General features: G+C 48.8%; 5 protein-coding genes across 5 annotated transcripts; 2 read left to right on the forward strand and 3 right to left on the reverse strand.

The window, feature by feature from the left end:
- Positions 1 to 439: 439 nt before the first annotated feature.
- BO88DRAFT_436259 (uncharacterized protein) lies at positions 440 to 4,267 on the reverse strand. The gene is made up of 8 exons (XM_025709550.1): positions 4,069 to 4,267; positions 4,008 to 4,031; positions 3,767 to 3,907; positions 3,459 to 3,713; positions 2,704 to 3,285; positions 2,530 to 2,593; positions 2,211 to 2,468; positions 440 to 2,119 (listed from the first exon to the last, which is right to left on the reverse strand). Exons 1-8 carry the CDS (start codon positions 4,259 to 4,261, stop codon positions 487 to 489), a joined length of 3,150 nt encoding a protein of 1,049 aa, XP_025561618.1. The 5' UTR covers positions 4,262 to 4,267; the 3' UTR covers positions 440 to 486.
- A 286-nt stretch (positions 4,268 to 4,553) lies between these two features.
- Positions 4,554 to 7,931, forward strand: BO88DRAFT_436260 (DEAD/DEAH box helicase). Its single transcript, XM_025709551.1, has 10 exons — positions 4,554 to 4,849; positions 4,899 to 5,524; positions 5,580 to 5,684; positions 5,742 to 5,962; positions 6,015 to 6,048; positions 6,107 to 6,288; positions 6,344 to 7,199; positions 7,251 to 7,436; positions 7,494 to 7,644; positions 7,704 to 7,931. The coding sequence occupies exons 1-10, from the start codon at positions 4,631 to 4,633 to the stop codon at positions 7,806 to 7,808; spliced, it is 2,685 nt and encodes an 894-aa protein (XP_025561619.1). The 5' UTR covers positions 4,554 to 4,630; the 3' UTR covers positions 7,809 to 7,931.
- A 3,822-nt stretch (positions 7,932 to 11,753) lies between these two features.
- BO88DRAFT_426521 (p53-like transcription factor) lies at positions 11,754 to 12,761 on the reverse strand (the record flags this gene model as incomplete). The annotated part of the gene is made up of 1 exon (XM_025708908.1): positions 11,754 to 12,761. The coding sequence occupies one exon, from the start codon at positions 12,759 to 12,761 to the stop codon at positions 11,754 to 11,756; it is 1,008 nt and encodes a 335-aa protein (XP_025561620.1).
- Positions 12,762 to 13,218: 457 nt separating this feature from the next.
- On the reverse strand, positions 13,219 to 16,320 carry BO88DRAFT_405829 (beta-mannosidase). Its single transcript, XM_025706992.1, has 5 exons — positions 16,018 to 16,320; positions 15,000 to 15,953; positions 14,523 to 14,953; positions 14,234 to 14,469; positions 13,219 to 14,181 (listed from the first exon to the last, which is right to left on the reverse strand). Exons 1-5 carry the CDS (start codon positions 16,149 to 16,151, stop codon positions 13,402 to 13,404), a joined length of 2,535 nt encoding a protein of 844 aa, XP_025561621.1. The 5' UTR covers positions 16,152 to 16,320; the 3' UTR covers positions 13,219 to 13,401.
- Positions 16,321 to 18,503: 2,183 nt separating this feature from the next.
- Positions 18,504 to 21,672, forward strand: BO88DRAFT_405832 (putative C6 transcription factor). The gene is made up of 3 exons (XM_025706993.1): positions 18,504 to 19,220; positions 19,297 to 20,392; positions 20,446 to 21,672. Exons 1-3 carry the CDS (start codon positions 18,997 to 18,999, stop codon positions 21,439 to 21,441), a joined length of 2,316 nt encoding a protein of 771 aa, XP_025561622.1. The 5' UTR covers positions 18,504 to 18,996; the 3' UTR covers positions 21,442 to 21,672.
- Positions 21,673 to 21,699: the final 27 nt, after the last annotated feature.

Raw genomic sequence — 21,699 nt, forward strand, 5'->3', positions numbered from 1 at the left:
GTCATGATGTCTTGACTTCGGTCGGTCGGACTTGGTGGGTGTCGAGGAGGTCTGAAAGGTGTTTTCCCTTTTTCTTTGATTTCTTTTATTATATTTCATCGTTTTTGTTTTCGGGAAAATAAACATTAAATTAAAAAATGGAAAAACAATTCAACAAGCATGATCTTTATATTCTCTTCTCGTACTGTCAGGTTTTTTCACCTGTCATCTAGGCATGTGACGATAATGATAAGTCCACCCGACCACAGGTTTTTAGAAACGTCGCAATCACTTTCTCGCCATTGCTATGGTTTGTCGAAATCGAACTGGGATCCCCGCTGTCTGCGTCGGAGCAATCTTCGATTCGGATCTGATGAGCCTGAAAGGGCTTATTTGTACGTTTATATGTCACAGTCTAGATTGGAAGGGGTATTGATCGATCATTGTATCTACCTGCGAACTACACTTGTGACACGGGTTCAGTCGCCAAGGTCGCCACAAAGCGAACTATGCTGAAGGTATAAAGACAATCTCTCCCGACTCAACCTTCTTCCGCCAAAGGGTCTTGAACGTCTCTTGCTGCTCTGTAAATCTCTGCACGAACTCCTGACCTTCTTCAGATATTCTCGCTATTGCTCGCCTTCTGTCCACATATCCTTGTATCTCTTCTCTTGACATATCACCCTGTGATTGCCGCCTCTCAATTTCCTCGTCGAACTCTGACAACTGAGTTTGTGCTTCTTCCTGCTTCTGTAGTGCTTTTCCATATCGTAATCGGGCATCAGCAATCCAGTTCTCGACTAGCTCGTTTGCCATATCAGGAGGGGCGTAGAAAGTGAGCCCCAAAACTCTTTCCTGAATTGAAGACAGTAGCTGACTGAAATGCTGCACCTTGTTCCACGGAACCCATTCGGCTTGCTGCTCAACTTGGGTATCATAAGTTTGCTCCTGTTGTTGAAGCGCTAGTTGAGGTTCCTGATATGCTTGCTGAACATCCCTGAGTCGTTGCGACAAAAGTGTCAACCTGGTGTGCGCCGTCTCATACTCTTGGCTCGGGCGATCACTGTCATTAAGAACTGTCCACAGGTTTCGCACGAACTCCTTATGTGCTACTTTCTCCTTCTTACCCAGGTGTGGCATATTCTCGATTTCGTCGACGGTAAGCAAGCCGGGACCCTGCCAATGTGAATTTGCCGAATTGGATTCGCCTGTCGTGGCTTCTACCCCTCGGGTCGAAGACTTGTCAGTGGCTTCGATGTTTTGTGGCCGCTTTGGAGAGGAACCTGTGCAGTCATGCATGCGGTATGCTCTCGTGTCCTGGAATTCTTCTTTGCAGAATCTGCACACCAAAGCGATCTTCGCTCGCTTGGAAGGGAAAGAGTGCATTTCCCTTGCCTTTTTCTCATGAGTATCCGCGATGTGTTTTTCGAGTTGCCTCTTTGAGCTGAACCCAATAGTAGCTCTGTAACATTGAGGAAAGGAGCATTCAAAAGCTCTATCGTGCTTGCTCAAATGAGATTCTCTTTGCTGGACAGTCTCGAATCCTTGATGAAAGAACTCGCAGCTCATTCTGGGGCATTTATAGAGACGGTGGCCGTAGAAGGAATAGAGTAATCTGCTATCAGCTCTCCCATTGGCCGTATTTTCTGAGGCGGTTTTCTCTAGAATTTTCCTGATGCGAGTGATAACATCAGGTATGTCGAGACATTCATTGGTTGCTGCGTCTTGAGTGAAACAGCTTATTTGATTCTGCGTTGAGGCGAAGGCGTTAAGGAATTTCTCCGATGTAGACCAGGGTCCGTGTTCTTCAATCCGCCTCTTTACCTCATATGCAGAAGAGGGAATGTTGATTTCTTTTGCGGGATGTCGGTAGTGCGACTCTAGGAATTTCGAAAGAACTTCAATCAGCATCATAGCGTCCTGCCGATCTATGATGCGCTTGAGGCCCTCCTGGAGATGGGATGACCAGAAGCATACTGCGTAGTCTAGGAATGTGTAATATCCAGTGTTTATGAGGTCTGCAACAGACTCGTCTGGCAGGAATGTCTCAAACCCGGGTAGAGCTAGGTAGCCCATACAGAGAGAAGCCATCCTCAGCTCCACTTGTCTGACATCAATGAAATTTGTTCGAATAAGGAACCTAAGGCCCGATAATGTCAGAAAATAAGGAAGAGGATTTAGAGAAGCTAAACAGGGTGGCGGCAGCCTTCCAGCTTAGAATGTGGACTTACAGCTTTGCAGTTGCATGAACAAGTTCAAGAGAACCATCGGTCTTGACTTCGACAAGCGAATCGCATAGGTCTCTAGAATCAAGGATCCATTGGCGACCTTCAAAGTCAACATCTTCGGCTTCAAGGTCAATTGAAACCGCGCCCTGTATCTCTCGCCATTGGAGTCTCCGTTTTGCGCACACTAGCCAGCCGAGAAGCTGAACTGCATGAGTTCGTGAAGCCTGCTCTTCAAGGATATTGTTCAATATCCGCTCGTATCTGCATACCCCAGCACGATTCAGCCTGAAAGATCAACTGAATATCAAGGGACAAGACTCACGCTTGGTCAAGTTGAGTTGGTATTTCTTTCGTGTTCAGCTCTTTATAGAGATCACCAGGTGAGACTTGACAGTAAAGGTTGTTCATAACAAGCTTCGCGAGAAGAAACATCCCTTAGAAACACTTCTATCAGAAAGAACCATTTGATTTCTCACATAGCATATTCGTAACCTACCGCCCGCCTTTTCCATGACAAGCTCAACCATCGCTTTTGTGCTTTCGTCATTGAGTTGAAATTTCTTTTGCACCTCTGAGCCTCGGGACCTTATATATGTATAGATGTCGTCTCGCGTATCCTTCGAAGTGATTTCCAAGCTTGGAATATCACGTAAAGTCTTGGAGGTGATCGCGTCCCTTTGTGACACAAGAATACATATCGTGGAATCTGAACTATCACGATTCTGTGGATGCTCGCTCATGAGGCGGATCCATTGAAGGACCTTCTTCCTTTCTATTTTACTGCACTCATCGAGACCATCGAGGATAATGCAAACCTGTCCCGAATTTCTCATCATTACCTCGAGTATCTCTTTGGCTAATGTTTCTGATGAAAATGCTCGCTTGCCTTTGCGACACATCTCTTCGAAGACATAAGGTATCAGATCGCTTTTTTTGTCTAGCAGCTGTGCGATAACACTGGCAGCCAAGCTAAGGAAGGAGCTTCGTTGCGAATCGCCATGCCTGAAATAGAACCAAATCGTAGATTGATAGCATTTGAGACAATCTTCGACCATTAGGGATGTCAGAATAGTCTTTCCTGCAGCATGATGAATTAGTAGAGTCCCCTTCCAACTAAAGACATGAGGATAATACCAGCGCCTGGGATACCGTTCACCCAGAGCATCCGCTGCGCATTTCTTTCCTTCCACGCACAATAAATCTTGTGACGCAAAATTCAAGTTCCGGCTTGAGTATTGCAACTTCGCACACTTCTGAAAGATTCTTGATCACATGCAACGTCTGCGCTATTCAGCCAGCATTGAATATCTCTCAACTGGCGCATTGTCTCGTCTTTTCGCAACTTCTTAAGTGCATCAGCGGATCTGATCCCTTCTACGCGGATCTCGAGTTGTGCAAAAGTGAGCCTGTCCCCAAAGACCTGTCTGTGGCGTTTCAAACTGTCGACAACCGGTCCGAACTTCGCCTTATAGGTGGACCAGGTGGCCTGAAAGACCTGTTTCCACACTTGGTGAGATCAATATTATGTACTCGAATGCCTCCAATGGCACATCACTCACTTGGCTTCCTGAAGTAAGCAACCGCAGTTTTGTGAAACTCCAGAATGTCATGAAACATAGACTCCACAGCTCGTTTAACTAGAGGGTATCCATCAATAAGTCCATTGCAACTTTCTAGAAGCTCTAGGCTTTCTCCGATGACTTTATAAGTATCCAGAGCTCGTTGAAAGCTTCAGATACAGAACTCGCAACCTGCAGAATATTAGGAGCTGGAAGCACAGTGACTTAGATTGGGCAATACCTGTAACAGAAACTTCATTGGCCCCTGTTCGACCATGTAAGCCAGTATCAATGCATCGGACCATAACGGACTGGAAGTACCCAAACAAATCCCAGAAGATTAGTCGTGTTCAGCAAGGTCTCTATAACTTCACCGTGTCTCTCCATTATATCCACAAACTTAGAGAGGCGTCGCATATTTTGCAGGCGTCTTTCTGTGGCTTGTTTCCTTTCGATCTTGGCGATTGAGCGTTTAAGAGCTGCCAAAGATGTCATCTCGAATTCCCGCACAAGGATAGGCCCTGACTGAGACTTGAATGAATCCAGGGCCAGCTGAAAGCTGGTGACTTTTTCCGTCGCCATGTCTTTTATCGTCTCTTGGCATGTAGAAAGACACGTCAGGCCTCTGTCTTCAATCGCGACAAGGCTGTGATGGCATGGCGGATGGCCCGTGGCCGACCGGGCAGCGATGTGGCAGTGCAGCTGATGCGTCAAGCGGCTAGCGCCAGAAATCTCCTGAGATCAACATCTTACGGGTAGTTCCCTCATGAGCAGAACCCGCGAGAATTCGTCTTCGTACACAGCGCACGGGCGAAGGCTGTCTATGATAGTGGAGTGTTTGTTCTGTTATAACGAGGGCGAGACATGGCAGAAAATCGGGCTGTTGGCGGCATCAAGAGGAAATACCCCGCTGACGGAGTCGGGGGCTTCTGTGATGGTCCGGACTCTTCCAAAGCCCGCAAAGTCAAACAGGAACAGGTCCATCGCGAAGAAAGCGATCTAACAAACGGCAAGTACAATCCTAGCCAACAGCCAGACGGCTCCGTAGTAAATGCAAACAATACAATACTTTGCTTTGGATCTGTACGTGCCTACACCGGTTTCCTTTTGGTTCATTTGCTTACCAAAATAGATTTGCAACATTCATGCACAATTCCTCACTGGCCCACCTGCAGGATGCAACTTCTCCTTATCAAATGCAGATGGAGATAACAAGGAAACGATTCATCATCTCGAGATTCTTTTGGGTTCTGAGAACTGTGTAATATACTCTCCGTTGGCAGATGATATAATAGGCTTCGTCAATTTGGGAGTTTCCAACGCTCTGAAGGATTTATTCGAAATCGAAGAAACACGACTGACAATCTCTCTTCTACCTTCAGAGTGGAAATGTATGACACAATACAACACTTCGAAAGCCTGGGAAACAAGTGTCGAGATCACTATTTTTGGATCACGGAAGAATGCTCTGCTTGTTGGTGATTGCTTATCATCTCAAGCATTATTCCTTCAAGACCCGACAACCTATTGTGATATTCAATATGAAAACCCTCATAAGTTCCCATTCATGAGTGTTGAGGAGCTTGATAGCGAAGCATCTGATTTAGATGACTACGGTTGCCTTACTATCGATGAACCTGTACCCACTTCCGCCAAAATCTCAAAGAGAAGTTTGCAGAATCTACTTGACAATTTGCACGAGCACGACTACCTTGAGCAAGTTCAGCCCGATGAGCACCTGGTTATTCCACTTTTTGCGTATGTATTTATAAAGACTTTGTTGGCACTTTCTCCCGATTAACATACTATGCAGCCACCAGAAAGAAGGCATCGATTTTACGATACGCCGAGAAACGGGTCGATCAACATCTTCCATATCCCTCTGGGATGCTCAGATGGACAATTACAGCAATCTTTGGTAAGGAGGCTTAGTAGGAGCTATTTCATGCTGGTATGCTGATTTGATCTCCACCAGCCATTATCATGCAATCACTGGTGATTCCGCTCTAGAGGTCCCAGTTGGCCCCTTGGGTGGCATCATTGCGGATACGATGGGCCTTGGTAAAACAGTGACAACGTTGTCAACCATTGCCAGCACTCTTCTTCACGCGAAAGAATGGGGCAAGAGAAGGGGCACGCCTTGGTCGGCTGGTCTAAGAACAGTAGCAGCCACAATGGTTGCTGTCCCAAATGAAGGTGAGATGCGACCCTGATACACAATTCAAGATGCTCGTTCTTACTATCCAAGCGTTGATGGAACAATGGCTCGATGAGATCCGCGAGTAGGTTTTCCACAGATCCCCAATGGGCTTCATTGAGTATAGTTCTAATTTTCATAAGTAAATTCAAGTCGGGAACTTTTAAAACCTGCAAATACCACGGTGCCTCGCGCAAAGTCCATTTCCCCACCTTCGAGGACTACGATATTGTGTTGACAACATACGGAACTATCAGTACGGAGTTTACCGAGAAGGAAAGTCCAATATTCCAAACAACCTTCTTTCGCATCGTTTTGGATGAAGGTACGATTGTAATTACTAAACCGCATAAAGATCGTTGATAACAAAGAATGTGTAGCACACCACATAAAATCGAGGTCCACGAGGATCCATGAAGCGGCATGTAATATTTCAGCTGACAGACGCTGGTGTCTCACTGGGACCCCAATACAGAATGATCTCGATGATCTTGGTGCTCTGGTGTCTTTCCTTCGTGTCCCTCTACTTGAAGAACGAGAAGTTTTCCGGAAACACATTGTCAATCAAACCAACAACATAGGTGGCAATCGCTTTGAAAACCTTCGCTTATTGCTTAGTTGTATATGCCTTCGTCGAACTATGAGCCTTGGTATGCTTGCGGAACCAACGATCAACAATCTAAAGTTAAACCTGGCTCCTGAAGAAAGGGAAGCATACAATAATATACTGGACTATCACAATCGACTCATTGATATCTCAGTCAGCAAAGTGGGCTCCGCGGGTGCGTTCCAAACAGTTCTGCGGCTGCGAATATTCTGCAATAACGGGCTCTACAGAAAGAAGGACATCCGAGCCTCCCCTACCGATCTCCTTACTTCTGAAGAGTACTTGAACTTTCTGCAAGAGAACCTTGGATCTCAGTCTTCTGGTATTGACAGTGATACTCTGGCTCTTGGCTCATACAAGTCCTCAGTCTCTAAATCTTCTCCTGAATCCTCTAATTCGATCGGCGAACCTTGCAGAATGTCCCTACAAAGCAGTAATGTGCTGGACCTGGCAAAGATAGAAGGTCCTGCATCGGAGTTATTGCACACTCCTAATCTTTTACGGGAATCACTGACCCCGGAGTACTTGTCTCTGGTGGATCAATCTCCACAAACTCTCGAAGGGACGTTCTCAACAAAACATCGTATCATTCTGAAGACTATACTTAGCCATATTCCGCAGGAGAAAGGGTACACCTAATCTTTTAACCTTCCATCTGGCTTCGCTAACCTCTTTCATAGAATTGTCTTCTCAGCCTGGACCAAGAGCCTCGACATCATGGCTGAGCTGCTACGCCAGCACGACATTACCTTTGCCCGAGTAGACGGTTCCATGTCGTTTTCGCAACGTCAGCAGGCCTTCCATAGCTTCAAAACGAGCAGTCACGTGAATATTCTTTTGATGACTATTGGCACCGGTGCGGTTGGGTATTTATTCCTCTCCCTAAACTGTCTTTACGTGCAAGATAGTTGATAATTAAGCAGACTGAATCTCTCCATCGCCACACGGGTGCATATCATGGAACCGTCGTGGAATCCAATGGTTGAGCAGCAGGCAATCGGGCGAGTTGTTCGTCTCGGACAAAAGCGACCGGTGGTGATTACTCGGTATATTATGAGGGATACTGTTGAAGAGGTAACATTTTTTTCTTTAAAATTTGCCTGCGACAAACATATCACTAACCTGCTTTCCAGAGCGTAGTGTCTCGCCAAGACTTGAAGCTCGACGTGGCTATGAGTGGTTTTGAGGGAGCTTCTCATGAAGGAGCTGGTGATGATGAATTTTCTAATGAGAATTGAGGTCTGGTTCAATTGCTACTAGTGAGCATCGATGGAATCTGGAATTGTTTTGACATCTGCACTGGAATCAAACAAATGTTGGTTGTATGAGTGAAAATCCTGGACGAAGAGCTGACAGGCTAGAGGCATTTCATGAGTCCTATTACGACTCAAAAATATACCTTACTGAATGTAAGTTCAATTGCATGAGTAAAGACCATATGGGTACAATATGACCTGATATGAATTGATATTTATGATTATTCCTCAATGTAAGACTCTTAATCAAGAGATTTGTACTTCAATGTCTTGTCCTTTTGTGAAGAATGATATACTTACAAGGGGATGACTTCCCGCCTCCAGACGTACTCGGTATATATGTCCAATTCAATTGGACTCAATATAACGGGTCCCACTGATTGACCATAATATATCAAGGGACATGTTTCTTTACGCCCTGGTGCTAGTCATCTTTGGGGAAGAAACTCTTACAATGATTCCCCTGCTGGCCGCAGAAGCCATCCCCTGGTTCGTCGACCCTTTCACTCTTATCACCCGCACGGGCATCAAAAAGCGGCACCAGCTCTCGATGCCCAGTCGCCACTGCCCACATCAACGCTGTTCGCCCTTCCTCATCCCTCATTGTGGCATCTACATCCTCACAGCTAAGCAGCAACTCCACCGCGGCCGCCGCACCGCGCCGCGCCGCCCACATAAGCGGAGTCGCCCCATCCCAGTCCCGGACATTCGCATTCACCCGTGACGGAAGCTGAAGCAAGCACCGCACAATCTCGATATGTCCCGCTGCTGCCGCGAAAGCCAGCGGCGTCCAGTTCTCAGAATCTGGTGCATCGGGCTCGATTGCCTCTATTTCCAGCAAAAGCCGGACCGCCTCCGTCGAACCCGCAATTGCTGCCTGGGCAAGAGGTGTCCGGCCGTCCCAGTCCCCGCGATTTACATCCACACGCGCGTCGCGCAGCAGGAGCCGCACAATGACGACATACCCTGAGCTGGCGGCCGCCGCTAACGCTGTGTCACCGTTATCGTCCTGCGTGTTGACATCCACGGAGGAGCTGTCGAGTAGTAGACGGACGATTTGGGCGTGGCCGTGACGCGCAGCAATTATTAGGGAAGTCTGGAGAGATGAGGGGCAGCGGATGTCGGGATTGCAGCCTGGGGTCCCGAGGATGGATTGCATCATGTCGGCGCGATTCCGCGCGGCAGCCCATAGGAGAGCGATGCTCTGGTGGTACTTCACATTCTGGTGGTAGAGACAAGCCTGGAGCATGTGGTAGAGTTGCCGGTTGGTTTGAATGAGGGCGTTTAGGTCCCCCTGGCTGGGGAGATAGTCGGCTATATAGAGCAGGAGCTCTGTGGGAAGTTCGAGGAGGCCCACTCCCATCGGATGTATGTTGGGTCGGTTCATGTTAGTTGTTTGCATTTATCCCCTTGCGTCGAAGAATGACTGCAAAGCTAGATAGACGGTGATTTGGCCCTTTTATGGCGTGTTGCGTCGTACACTGAAAATACGAGTGATGGTAAGGATTCAGGCTCCGGGTGGGAAGGGTATGGCTTATAAATTTGCGAAGGATCAATTTGCTAAGACGCATGAAACGTGGGATACTACCATTGGAAGATTCTCGGTAGGCAACGCAGGATAAGTACGCTCATCTATCCACAGCCGCACTCGCGCATGATCTGAGTTTATATAATATAAACCTCAATAGAATCATCTTGGTCGAACCCCGTAGATTCCTTGTAGAGCATGCTGGCCTTGGAGTCTGTATACCTCAAGGGAAGAATCCCACTCAAGCGAGAAGTCTTGAGCTGAAGTATATTGGGCTTACCGTCGCGAGAGGGGACCTCCGAGAGCTCGAGGGCGGCGTATCCATTTACAACCTTTCTCAAAGTGGCCAGGATTGGCTGTTCCATTGCCCTCTTCAGTGTGTGCATTAGAACTGCATTGGCTGCGTGGCTTGTGCGATCTAAGCACATGCTTCCACTAAGCACTGATGCGCAGGGCATTAGTTCAAGTCCGCGGGGATTACTTCTGAGATGAACTCCTGGTGGTGTTGGCTCGTACAATGGTGCTACAAGCTCGTTAGTACTTTAATCATTCCTCATTGCAACGCACAAATATCCTGCTTACCTTGACTATTGGACGATTGTGAACTCGGTCTTGTCTTACCCTTAAGATTTATATTTCTCGGTTGTTGAAGATGGGGCTTCGGAATGATCCTGGTATGAAGCAGTGTGCCCCATCTGTCATCCATTGAATGATCCCCTGATGACGCCGTTGAAAGGCCGGAGTGGACGGGCCGACGACTTATGAGAGCGACTGAAGATTCATACTCGGAATCCCGTAACAACGCAAGCCAGGGGTGTCGATCACATTTCTGAATTTGCAAGCATCCGCCGTCCTCCACATACCATGCACGGAGATTGCCTCCTTCCGCCGGCCCGGTGTATTGCAGATTGGTTAGAATAGTGCGAATAATGATTCGTGCCGAGGAACGGAAGTCTGTGTTTGCGGACCATGACTTCAGAAATTGCTGGAAGTCATCATTGAATGCGTCCAGGAAGGAAACTGTGTCCGTGGGCCGAGATAAATGATCTGGAAAAACACGGCTCACATAGTCCCTGATTGACTCCACCTGGAACAGTCTCCAAAGGGGCATTCGAAGCGCATCTCCAGTCAATGCACTGATCTCCAACCCCATTCTCACCTGCAGTGTTTGCGGATCTGGATAGTCATCCTGCCATTGAAACAAGAGCATAGATTTCATCGACCGCCCTGGAATTTTCTTGAAACTCACTCCAGCGCTCATATTGACGAACTTGGAGAAGCCAACATTTGCACTTAAGGTATCGGCCGCCCAGTTCGACCTTTCGACCCCGAGTAAGGTTAATTCACTAGTATCCCGCAGTTTCGGCCCCAGTCCAACGTATATTTGACTGAAATTACACTGCGCCGTCTCCATATTTTGTGTAGATGTGACGGATGATGACCCGATGGCGAGCAGAGTTGTCTTTTCGAAGGCAAAAGGTGACTCGGGCAACTTCTCGCCCCATTGAAACCAATGACAACTGACGGTGTCTTCTCTGTCAGCCTGAGGTCTCATACCGACGATAGTCCCCCGTTCAACTGCAATAGCCAGAATCAAGCCTTCGCTGGTATATGATATTCTCAATGGACCCCAGAGGTCTGCCAATAATTCGAGTGAAATAACCAATGTTCTTTTGTCAGTCGTTTCTGTGTCTCCAAGGCAGAACGCCCAGACTGGCCCGCCAATATATGCATGAAGACAGCTCAAATTGACTTGACGGAGGAAAATAGACAAATTACCGTCACCACCCTCCGACAAAGGAAATTTGAATTCCGTGTCTGAGTCCAAATACTTCTCATGAAAAGCGGACGCGTGTGATCCTGAGTATGACACCAAACCTAAACCAAGCATACAGACCAAGGCAGTGAATTGAAGCATAATCTCACTCGGTGTTTTGGCAGGCCGTATTTTGAGCCCCAAATGGGCGAAAGTAGCGCTCGCTGCTTTGTTCATATTGGCTAGGCACTCCGAATCCGGGTTTCGTAAGCCAGTGCTTGGGTCGAGAATTGAGATGAGATTGTCCAAAACCTCGTTACCACATGATACGGCCTTGACAATTCCTCTATCATCTGGCTGTTCAATGAGAACACTGAACCCGTTCTCTGCGAAGCGCTCAAGCTTCATGAGCTCTAGCCCCTTCCTGGCATGGTTCAGTATCTGCACGAGGATGGCGATCGTCTCGGGCCAAGTCGCTAAGGACATTGCATGCAAGATGAGAGGGCAGTTTTGTGCAACTTTCCACTCAATATCCCCCAATCTTCCAAAATACAGATCAGGGTCGAGCACTGGGTTCTCGTCTCCAAGGTTGGCGCCTGATTTATTAGTTCTCTCTTCAGCGTTGGGTCCTACTTTCTGTATGTCACTCACCGAATGAGGAAATCATAGGTAATGCCGTGAGATTATCTAGGCCCATGTCATCGCCACCATGACGAATGGAATCATGATTATCTCTCCTTCCATCCTTATAATGACCTGGCGATCGGCCACGTACGATGATTGGCTCTGAGGTTATTCGGGCGATCCTCAGCCAGTGCAAGCCTTGACTATTCTCCCCTCCCGAGGTCTGCGCATTAAGCTCAATCACGATATTGAAGTATTGCTGCCGTGACTCTTTTTTGCCATTGTTTAACGTAGCCCTTTCAAACTGTATCCTCTCGAAAGTATGAGAAAAAAGCCTGCTATCTCCTGCATTGTTCTCGGGTAACTCGACATTGCGGGGGATATTGGATTCTTCGGATCGGCTCGCTGCCTCTTCACCGGTTGTACTAATGGTGTGTGGAAACCAGAAGATCTCTTCTGGTGCTTCGGCACTGTTCCGAACTCTTTTAGGTCCGTGTTGTATCAATCTACGGCTTTCACCATCCTTGCCGTGGACACTCGCCGAAACCTTCACGGAAAAGCCGTGTATTCGCTGGAGTTCTTCTCCTCCGTGTTGTACATACAGACCCTTTTGGATGTCCTGGGGAAAGGAAACAGTAAACCCAACTGCGAAGTAGTCGTGGCGGTACGCAGTCCATTTGTCGTTGACTTTGAAGAAGCGACCATGAAGCTTTGCATCGAGTCTGGGCTGAGCGATATGGCGGTCTTCCCCTGTCACTTCATAGAAGACTTCTGATTTATCAAAGAGCGGGCGATCTGTATGTAATTTATCCGATGCAAGAAGGGTACTTTGTGTGGAGAGTTCTTCGATTGATGCCAGATGGAAAGGGGTTCCCGTCAAGGCGCTGCTAGTGAAGATGCGATCGTCGTTGTCGCGGACGGCATTCTCGTTGGCCCTCTTCCCATGGATGGGATGGTCTTGGCTGCCTTTATCCTGAGTATTGCTAATGGGCTCATTCTTGAACTGAATGCTGGGGCTGGAATCCATCGAGCGATGAAACTTGCACGGAGAACTGGAAGGGCATGAAAGGGTGATGGGTCTAATGTAGTTCCTAGGCGGGGGGGTTATCTAGTTAACTACTTAGACACAGTCAGGCTGACTGACTAGCAAGGTCGGTTTACTCAGGCTAGGCGCTGCTCGACGTATGGTTATGGGATCAGCACGCGTTCTAGTTGGTTCATTTAGTTACCACCTTATCCCCGGCGCGTAGATAAGTACTAGTAGTAGTTGGGCAGCTAGCACCCCGATCCACACCAGAGCCTCGTTCTTGTCACTTGTGCCTAAACTTAAGCGTCATCGGCCAACCATTCACCCGGTGCGGATGTGCTCCTGTTTCACTGGGATTGGACTAAGTAAACAAGGCTGTATGCAATGCTCCAAAATAGTCATAGTGCAAGCTGAAACTGCCCATGGATTTTTGTTGCTATGTTTATGGAAAATGACTCTTGACTTTGCGAATGGAAGACCTGGACGATGGGCTGACGGGCTGGAAGGATTCATATGTACTTGCTAGTACAACTTGTGATGGTAATTCATCAATTGAATGTTAATCTCAAATGCAGAGCTTATGTTGCCACCGTACAATATGATATGAAATAAATCTTTCAAAGTATCCCTTCCTGTAAAATCATTGGCCGAGGAATTTGTACTTCAATGTCTCATCTGCCCGCAACCCCGTGACCGTGACTGTCTGAACATCACCAGGAACAATATCAATCGCGCTATCGCTAAATTTGACGCCGTTACGCTCCTCAAAGACCAAGCATTTGACCGGCCTCTCCGTGCTGATCTGGAACACCTGCTGATCAGAGGCTCCAGAAACACTCCTTACCTCAAGTCCACGATCCGCAAAATCAAGATACTTGAAAGGCTGAGGCCAATCCACGTCTCGCGCAACAATTTCATCATCCACCCACAGTCGGGCGGCAAGGACGTGTGGTTCTGCATCAACGGTGTGGTCGATGACCCCATCGGTGATAAGGTTTGTAGTGCCATTGGGCACTATGTCGACATTTTCTCGCACAATCCGCTCCCGTATCTCTCGTCCAGTGTCCACGGAGAGGAATCTGAGCTCGACCTTTCCCGATGTAGTCTTCTGTAAGGAGCTGACCACCCAGAGCTCATACTTGCTTGTCTTTGGGGGTTGCGCGTGTGTGATGCTCCAATCGTGGTGTTCTCTGCGTACACCTACGGCGACTGGGTTCAATACACGGGCTACAGCGTAGTAGGCGGGCTTGGGCCGCAGGAAGTAGTCTACAATGGCCCAAGAGATTGTTGGCCAGCAATCATTCAGCTGCCAGAGTAGTGCGCCGCCACAGTGTCTTTCGTCTCCCCATTGGCGACGCCACCCGCGGTATCCGAACATCATTGTTTCGGCTTGGACAACCTGGGTGAGGTAGATGTAGGTCTATGTTGGACAGGTTAGCAGGGCTGGTCAATTTGAGTAGGTAGGCACATACTTCGAGGTCAGTAGCAGTTCGCAGATTCTCGACAAGGTAAGTAGCGATGCGACGTTCGTGTCCGTCGGCCTTGTTATGGAAATCGAGAACATGCGATTGCGGGTATTTGTCTTTTTCGTTTTCGACGAAGTATTCAATCGTTGACATGTGGGGGAAAGCCTCCATGCCGAATTCGCTATTGAATCTGCCACCTAGAGTATCGAATATCTGATATTTCTCCTGCGTGCCATGCCAAACTACAATCGTCAGTTTTCTGGGCAGAATAAAGTATGAGAGGAGGCAGTATTACCATTCCACTGGTGCATATCGCCGACTGTAGGATCGGAGGTTATTTTGCCGTCACCCCAAGGGCTACCTGGGTGGTAGAACGTGTTCGGCGAAAAGCGCTCAACCACTGACGGTAACAGCTTTTCGTAGATGTATCGGGCGGGAAAGTCTGTCTTTAGCCAGTTTTCGGGATTTTTATCTTCGTAGTTGTATTCGAGGCCGGCTTGTTCCTGGACTTGGTAGTCTTCGTTGTTACCGACATAGACCACAATGGATGGATGATGGCGCAGGCGGCGGACGTTGTAAGTCGTCTCTTGTTCGATGGAATTCAATAGTTCGGGCCAGGTTGGATAGTTTCCACATCCGAACATAAAGTCCTGCCACACTAAAACACCAAGCTCATCACAAGCTTCGTAGAAACTGTCATCTTCGTAGCAACCACCGCCCCAGACCCTGGGAATTGTTAGTCCTAAGTCTACATTTGAGCAAGAGAACAGACCTAATCATGGCTTGGCGGCCGGCAACCATCAGCTCGATCCATTTTCGATATCGCTCCGGAGTAATGTTGGGAAGTAGGTTGTCTGCAGGAATCCAGCACGACCCGCCGCAGAATATATCCACACCGTTAATTCGAAAGAAGAATGATTTTCCGTGCTTGTCCGGCCGCTGCACGACTTCTGCAGTTCTGATTCCAATCTTCTTGGTAACTCTATGAAGTTCAAGTTGATCGGTCTTCAATGAAGCTGAAATTTCGTAAAGAGTGGAATCACCATATCCGTGTGGCCACCAAAGGTGAGGCTGATCTATGTTGAACTCTACCTTTGCCCTACCGTCTTGGGGTGTGGCTTCTGCTCGAGCAATTTGTTTTCCATGTAGTGCGATGGTGAAGTTGACCTTGTATGGGGGTTCAAGGTCAACAGAGTCAAGCTCTGCAAATGCTGAAATAGAAGCACTCTTATGAGTGGGGTCTAAGTTGATCTCCGTCCAGAGATCTGCCAACCTTGTGGAATAAACCTCCAACCTCACTGCTCTCCAGATACCTGCCGTCATAAGGACCGGGCCCCAATCCCAGCCCCAATGATATTGAGCTTTTCTGACGCTCATTCTCGCGGGATCCCCGTTGAAAGAGGCCCAGTTGTGTTTTGGGTCCTGTCTCCGAAGTTCCTGGGCACGCAGCATCGCACAATCGAATTCAATCTCCAGAACGTGCTCATCTCCGCAATCCAGAGCTTTGGTGACATCTACTCGATACGCTTGAAACATGTTATTGCTTTCTAGAATAACATTGTTGTCAAGTTTGACTTTGGCGAATGTATCAAGGCCATCGAATGCCAAAACAATCCTCGATCCTGCGAGGACAGTTGGCTTTTGCAGTATCTTCCGGTATGTCCAAGACTTTTCGTTGACCCATCGTGCATCTAGTTCATTGAATCCCACGTATGGGTTCTTCAGCCTGAACAATATCCAGTCTGTACGTTAGCGACGTATGCCGCGAAAGATTCCGTAAGTGTACGCACTTTCCATTGGCCTGTAGGTCCTGGTGCACGACAGACGGAACGACAGGAACTGGCATCCATGCGTCTGAAGCAGTATCATCCCTTTCCTTGAAGTGCCACCCTTTTGACAGAGTGTATTGCGCGAATGCTGCCATGGTGGGGTCTTGGAGGGGTGATTGATACAGGAACCGGCAATTGATTGCTGTTTCAACCCAACTTTAAGCCGGACAGTCAGAGCTCAATAAATAAGAATTCCCATAACCTCTGAAACATACTACACAGCAATAGGTATGGATATAGATGCATCCAGGGTCCAGGGTGAGGCTTTACAGAGTGGGTGCCTGGGGAAGCTATGCGGAGAAGTCCCCGCCTCCACGTGCTGCCATTTCCTTTTTGGGCGATCCCCTGACGGAGCACGGGGCCTTTCCCAATCGGGCATCGCTTCCTCTCCATCAACTCCGACACTCTATATTCTCTCGTTCTCTCATTGTCATGTATAGGCCACACAATGAAGCTTGCTAACATCGCCTGCTATCATTAGCCTCAGTACACAGAACATTTGCACTAGGAATCCCTCTGTGACTAAAACAAAACACACTCTCGAAACCACTGTCTATCCGAAACCGCGCTGTGTTTACTGTGAGACATCTCTCTCCGACCTTACCCATTATGGCACGGCGGGTGCTCCGCACACTATCCTGGGAATCGTCCTCCGGTGAGAGTCGTTCTTTATCATCCGAGATAGTACCTGACAGCTCTCAAGATCTCCAGATAAAACGATCGCCCGTCACCAACTCCCCAATGACCACTTCATCTTTCCTTGCCGGCTTGGTTGCGGCCTTCAAGACGGTCCGGGCGCCCACCTTCCTAAGCGACCCCATAATACGGCAAGGCCGTCGCGAGGCCATCCTCCGGCCCTTCGCCACTAGCCTACCCCTCGTCGCTTGAGATTACGACTCCTCACCCCTCCTCTCTTTGCACAAGAGCAGGAGTGAGTCGACTGCCTGAATCCTGAGCGCTAGTAACCGACGCACCCCTCCTTCTCGGCATTTTCGTGCCTGCTATCCATGATATAGGGCCTCTGGGTAAAACGGCCCTGGCTATCCGATCAGGTGCCGCGCTGGCTTGGCGTGCATGTGAAAGGATAAAATGTCTCACTCTTGGCGTCTAGTGAAATTAGCCTGTATACCACCGCTGCTATTGGAGAGTATCTCGGCGATTGGTTGTCATCTTCCCGACAAGCCGAGATGATTGTCGTGCACCGGATCCTCTGTCCCCTGAGACGGCTCGGTTCAGCCCGAGTCCCAGTTGTTGAAAGCCTGACAAGACTGCCTCACAGACCTGATGTGCACTGTCACTCACCCCAGATCTACAATAAGCGATTCTGGAAGACTACTGCGTCTGGTTGTATGGCAGAATTGCAAGTGTGCGTGAGCTTCAGCACGTCTTTCACAAGTTAGACATAGCCAGTCCCCCGACAAAATTGCTCCGGCATCTGACACCTGCACGGGATTTAATTAATTTTGGAAATGAGGAACCGGTCATCTCATGCGGGGTAGTGCATTTAATTGGCGGAGGCAAATTTCACCCAGCAACCAAACTGGATGAAGACCCTGGAAATGGGCATAATCTTGTACAAACCCTGATACTTTCTTGCCCCTCGGACGACATGGTGTAGGGCGACCCAGGAACAGTAAGCTTCCAGGTCGCGGATGAAAGGATAGTTCACCAAGCACGCCGATTACATCCGGCGAACCTTGTCAGACACGCAGATGTTCTTACTTCTTGCCTGGCCATTAAGCAATCAGGTGGCACCACAATGTCTGAGCGTGGTGGACCGGTGTTGCTATACTCAGTCTCCCGCACCACTAGCTGGAGCTCTTGGGCTCAGGAGTAGCCGGCCCTAGCAGAATCCCACACCACCACTAATTTCTCTGGACCCCTGAGTTACACCTCCATCTCCTGAGCTTGATGTCCCATAGCTCGGTGTGGTATTTTGTGAATTTGTATCATTAGGACGGTGCTGGGTGCAAGAGCAATGGTTTCGATGTGGACTAGCGTACCAGATTTGCTTGGATCGGTCAGCTATTGGATAGTCTCAACCTGGGGCAAGGCCCAACGTTTACAAGAAACAGAAGGCACTCGGAGACCCGGGGCTCACCGAGGGCCAGTGATAGGTGGAAGGGCGCATCGTCATCACACTCAGGCGTGTATAATTCCACGCCTGAGAGGGTTACTGGACCGATGAATTCAGGCGCCAGGAGAACAGACCACCATATGCTGTTTGCCGAGTCTGTGAGCGCATCACACAACCCTTCTCGTACCCTGCGTATAATTAGGCGCAGGGTTGAATATAGTAGGCAGCCAACAGGGTCTGCAGGTCGGTTCGTCTGTCAGCATGCAGAAACCAGACAGAAACGGTCGCATCCTGCATAAAATAAATTAAAAGGACGAAATGCGGGGGTGGAGGCCATGCTGACCACTGGTGACCTGCGAGGGTCCTCGTCCAGGAACTTCCGTTGTTGGGCACCTCCTGCTTTCTCTCGGTGCAAACTGTGATGTTCCCAGCGTCAACGCTGCCGATGATCGTCTAACCCCGAGGCTGGCCTGCTCACTTCCCCAAAACAGGAGTTGATTTCCCGCGTGGATATATTGTGTTTTTCTTCCTCTTCACCGTCTTCGTTTGATGAGCCTTTCTTTGCTTTTCTTCCACTTCTACCCTCATTGTTTCCCCGGACAATGGCCACTGCAGCAACTAACTGATTACCTGCATAACTGACTCGGACTACTTGCCCGGCCTATTTGATCCACTTGCTATTTCCTCCTCTGACAAACAAGGATCCCTGCCCTCCGGTGCATCTAATCTGCTGGTCTCCCTGCGACTCGGTGCCAATGGCCCTTTCGAGTTAATCTCGCCACCCTAAAGTGTCTCAACGGGTACACTTCCCGACTATCCGTCAAGCAAAAGTCACCAGCAAAATATCCCTCGATCGCAAAGCAATGTTTCATACGTTCGAAGGGTTCGAGAACCCAACTCTTCCGACTGCTGTGCGCGGACGCAACCAACGTCAACAATCTGTCGGACGCCGAGTCACTACGCTCCGCGCCTGCACCTCTTGTCGGCACCGAAAAATAAAATGCGATGGAGAAAAGCCATGTGAAGCATGCAGATGGTATAAGAAAGCAGACATGTGTCAGTACTCTGATCCTCGGCCATCTCGCAGGTGTGACTGTCCCCTTCTTCCATTGAAGCCGCGATCGAGGGACGACCCGAATCTAATAAATGTATCAATCAAGCAGGCATGTGGAGAAACTATCGACCACACTCGATGAATTTAGAGGAGTGCTTGACAAGCTCTTCCCTGGAATTCCAGCGGAGACCCTGGTCAACTTGCCTCGGGACAAGCTCTTGGAGCTGACAGGCAAGGGGGCTTCCCAGATGCAGACGCAAGCGCCACACCCGGCGTCCCCAGCAACCTCGGCATCAGTGGAGGCTCACGCATCTCCGGCATCCAGCGAAGACGGCAATCTCGAGTCTTTACAAACCATACCCGATCACACAACTGATGATCGCGAATTGAAGAGCTCGGAGCTTACGAGCACCGTATCCGACGATGTCAACGCTTTATCTCTCTCGGCCAAACAGCCATCCTCCTATTTGGGTGTCTCTTCCATCCATGCTGTGTTAAAGGTGATAGTATGGCTGGAGCCCAACTCCCTCTCTCACCTATCTCGCGCCCCTGCCACAGGAGTTCGTCGGGATTCTGTCATGGAAATAGCTTCTCCAGAGGCCCAGGCCTGGCAGGTTTTTGGGTCTCAGCCGCACCATGGCACTTCAACCGTGCCCGAGACTCAACTGCTCGACGCTTACTTTACCTACTTTCAACCATTTGTTCCAATGCTGGACGAACAATCTTTTCGCCAAACGTATCTATCTTCGCGCAGGAAGGACAAGCAATGGCTCGCGTTGCTCAACATTGTCTTTGCTTTGGGCAGCATAGCAGCCACCCCTGCCGATGACATGTCTCATCAAACATATTATATGCGGTCGAAGAGCCATTTAGATTTGGAAAGCCTTGGTTCACCGCACGTGGAAACCATTCAAGCTCTGGGCCTCATGGGTGGCTATTACCTCCACTATAGCAGCCAGCCCAACCTCGCGTACTCCATGATGGGGGCGGCATTGCGCATGGCCGCAGCTCTGGGCTTGCACAAGGAAGTCTCCGATGGTCAATACGGCAACAGCAGGAATAGGTTATTTTCAGTTGATCACAAACGTCGAGTCTGGTGGTCTCTGTTCTGTCTGGACACGTGGGGCGGCATGACCTTGGGCCGACCAAGCATGGGTCGACTGGGTCCAGCGATCACTGTTAAGTTGCCACATTATAGGGAAACAGTAAGTGTTCCCTTTTTTTGATTCTCTTTTTCCTTTCTCTGCTGACCTATTAGGGAAATGTGCTCGACCTTCTGCCGCTTCTGGAAAATGTTCGATTCTGCAAGATTGCGACACAAATCCAGGAGGTGCTGGCCGTAGCACCGTTGACAAAGCCTCACGAAATGGCAAATCTTGACAGCCAGCTTCTCGAATGGTATGATAACCTTCCGTATATTCTCAAAGACCACGAGCCATGCTCGGAGTCGATCGCAATCACGAGAACTGTCATGAAGTGGCGGTATTACAATCAGCGGATGCTCTTGTACCGTCCCACCCTGCTCAGCTACGCCATGCGGCGCGTACCATACATTGTGCTCAGGTCTGAAGAAAGGACAGCTATTGAAAGATGTAGGGAGATTGCCGAGGCTACCATACAGGATGTAGCTGCCAAGGCACAATTCCATCAAATGTCAGGCTGGAATGCAGTATGGCTTATCTTCCAAGCTGCAATGGTTCCTCTCCTAGGGCTGTTTCTCAACGATGGTACAGTTGATGATCCAAGGGCGACATCTGAAGCGTGTCAGGCTCAAGTGGAAACGACAATGCTTGTCCTGGAGCGCTTGGAACCTTGGAGTCCAGCTGCCAAATCGACGCTGGAGGCGGTTTCCCGGATATTCGAGGCCGGTAAACGGTGCCACAATGTCACTGGAGAAGCCCACAGCATTAACAGCGGTAGCTGTGTGACGGCTACTGAAGATCTTGGCGCAGTGCCTGGGGTATCCCCGTTACAAATCGACTTCGGTCGTGCTATTCCACATGAGAATGGATTTATCGATCCGTTTGAGCCCCAATTTATCAATGATTCTGCAGGGCAGTATCTCTGGGACTTCCTTAGCTGGAGCGACAGCAACTTGTTGCAGGGTTTGGCTGATATTGACACTGTCAACAACGCGCCACTGTTTCCCCAGGAGGAGAGAAATACAAAGTATGGAAGCAGCGAGAATGCTTATTTTGGAGGTCAATTGGGAGATTCAACATTTTTCATCAATTCAGGGCCGTCTTTCTACTAGGTTGGTGCAGCCTCATCGCTGCTGGTGTTCACTTCTGTCACATGGTGTTTTATATTTCGCTCGCTTGATATTTGTTACAGCTCATTCGCTATCTTAGCGGTTTCAGATTACATGGTTATTCATGATTGATGCATTTACGGGCGATTCGGAGGATATGTGTCGAGAACATGGTATGATAGCAGAAGGTACTGCTTCAGCAATATATTTTCAAGCTATAAACATGAAAACTAGCTATGATTCAACATATACTGAATTATG

The sequence above is a fragment of the Aspergillus vadensis genome (assembly GCF_003184925.1).
Source record: "Aspergillus vadensis CBS 113365 unplaced genomic scaffold BO88scaffold_15, whole genome shotgun sequence".
NCBI lineage: Eukaryota > Fungi > Ascomycota > Eurotiomycetes > Eurotiales > Aspergillaceae > Aspergillus > Aspergillus vadensis.

Excerpts from the sequence above, each read along its gene's own strand:
- BO88DRAFT_436259 (XM_025709550.1), bottom strand. The coding sequence starts at position 4,261 with ATGACATCTTTGGCAGCTCTTAAACGCTCAATCGCCAAGATCGAAAGG. Across the intron at positions 3,908-4,007 it reads CAATGAAGTTTCTGTTACAG|TCATCGGAGAAAGCCTAGAG; the intron begins GTATTGCCCAAT and ends ATACTTATAAAG. Across the intron at positions 3,286-3,458 it reads TGATCAAGAATCTTTCAGAA|GAAAGACTATTCTGACATCC; the intron begins GTGTGCGAAGTT and ends ATCATGCTGCAG.
- BO88DRAFT_436260 (XM_025709551.1), top strand. The coding sequence starts at position 4,631 with ATGGCAGAAAATCGGGCTGTTGGCGGCATCAAGAGGAAATACCCCGCT. Across the intron at positions 6,049-6,106 it reads TGGCTCGATGAGATCCGCGA|TAAATTCAAGTCGGGAACTT; the intron begins GTAGGTTTTCCA and ends AATTTTCATAAG. Across the intron at positions 7,200-7,250 it reads CATATTCCGCAGGAGAAAGG|AATTGTCTTCTCAGCCTGGA; the intron begins GTACACCTAATC and ends CCTCTTTCATAG.
- BO88DRAFT_405829 (XM_025706992.1), bottom strand. The coding sequence starts at position 16,151 with ATGGCAGCATTCGCGCAATACACTCTGTCAAAAGGGTGGCACTTCAAG. Across the intron at positions 14,954-14,999 it reads GGCCGCCAAGCCATGATTAG|GGTCTGGGGCGGTGGTTGCT; the intron begins GTCTGTTCTCTT and ends AACAATTCCCAG. Across the intron at positions 14,470-14,522 it reads CGATATGCACCAGTGGAATG|TTTGGCATGGCACGCAGGAG; the intron begins GTAATACTGCCT and ends TGACGATTGTAG.
- BO88DRAFT_405832 (XM_025706993.1), top strand. The coding sequence starts at position 18,997 with ATGTTTCATACGTTCGAAGGGTTCGAGAACCCAACTCTTCCGACTGCT. Across the intron at positions 19,221-19,296 it reads GATCCTCGGCCATCTCGCAG|GCATGTGGAGAAACTATCGA; the intron begins GTGTGACTGTCC and ends TCAATCAAGCAG. Across the intron at positions 20,393-20,445 it reads TGCCACATTATAGGGAAACA|GGAAATGTGCTCGACCTTCT; the intron begins GTAAGTGTTCCC and ends CTGACCTATTAG.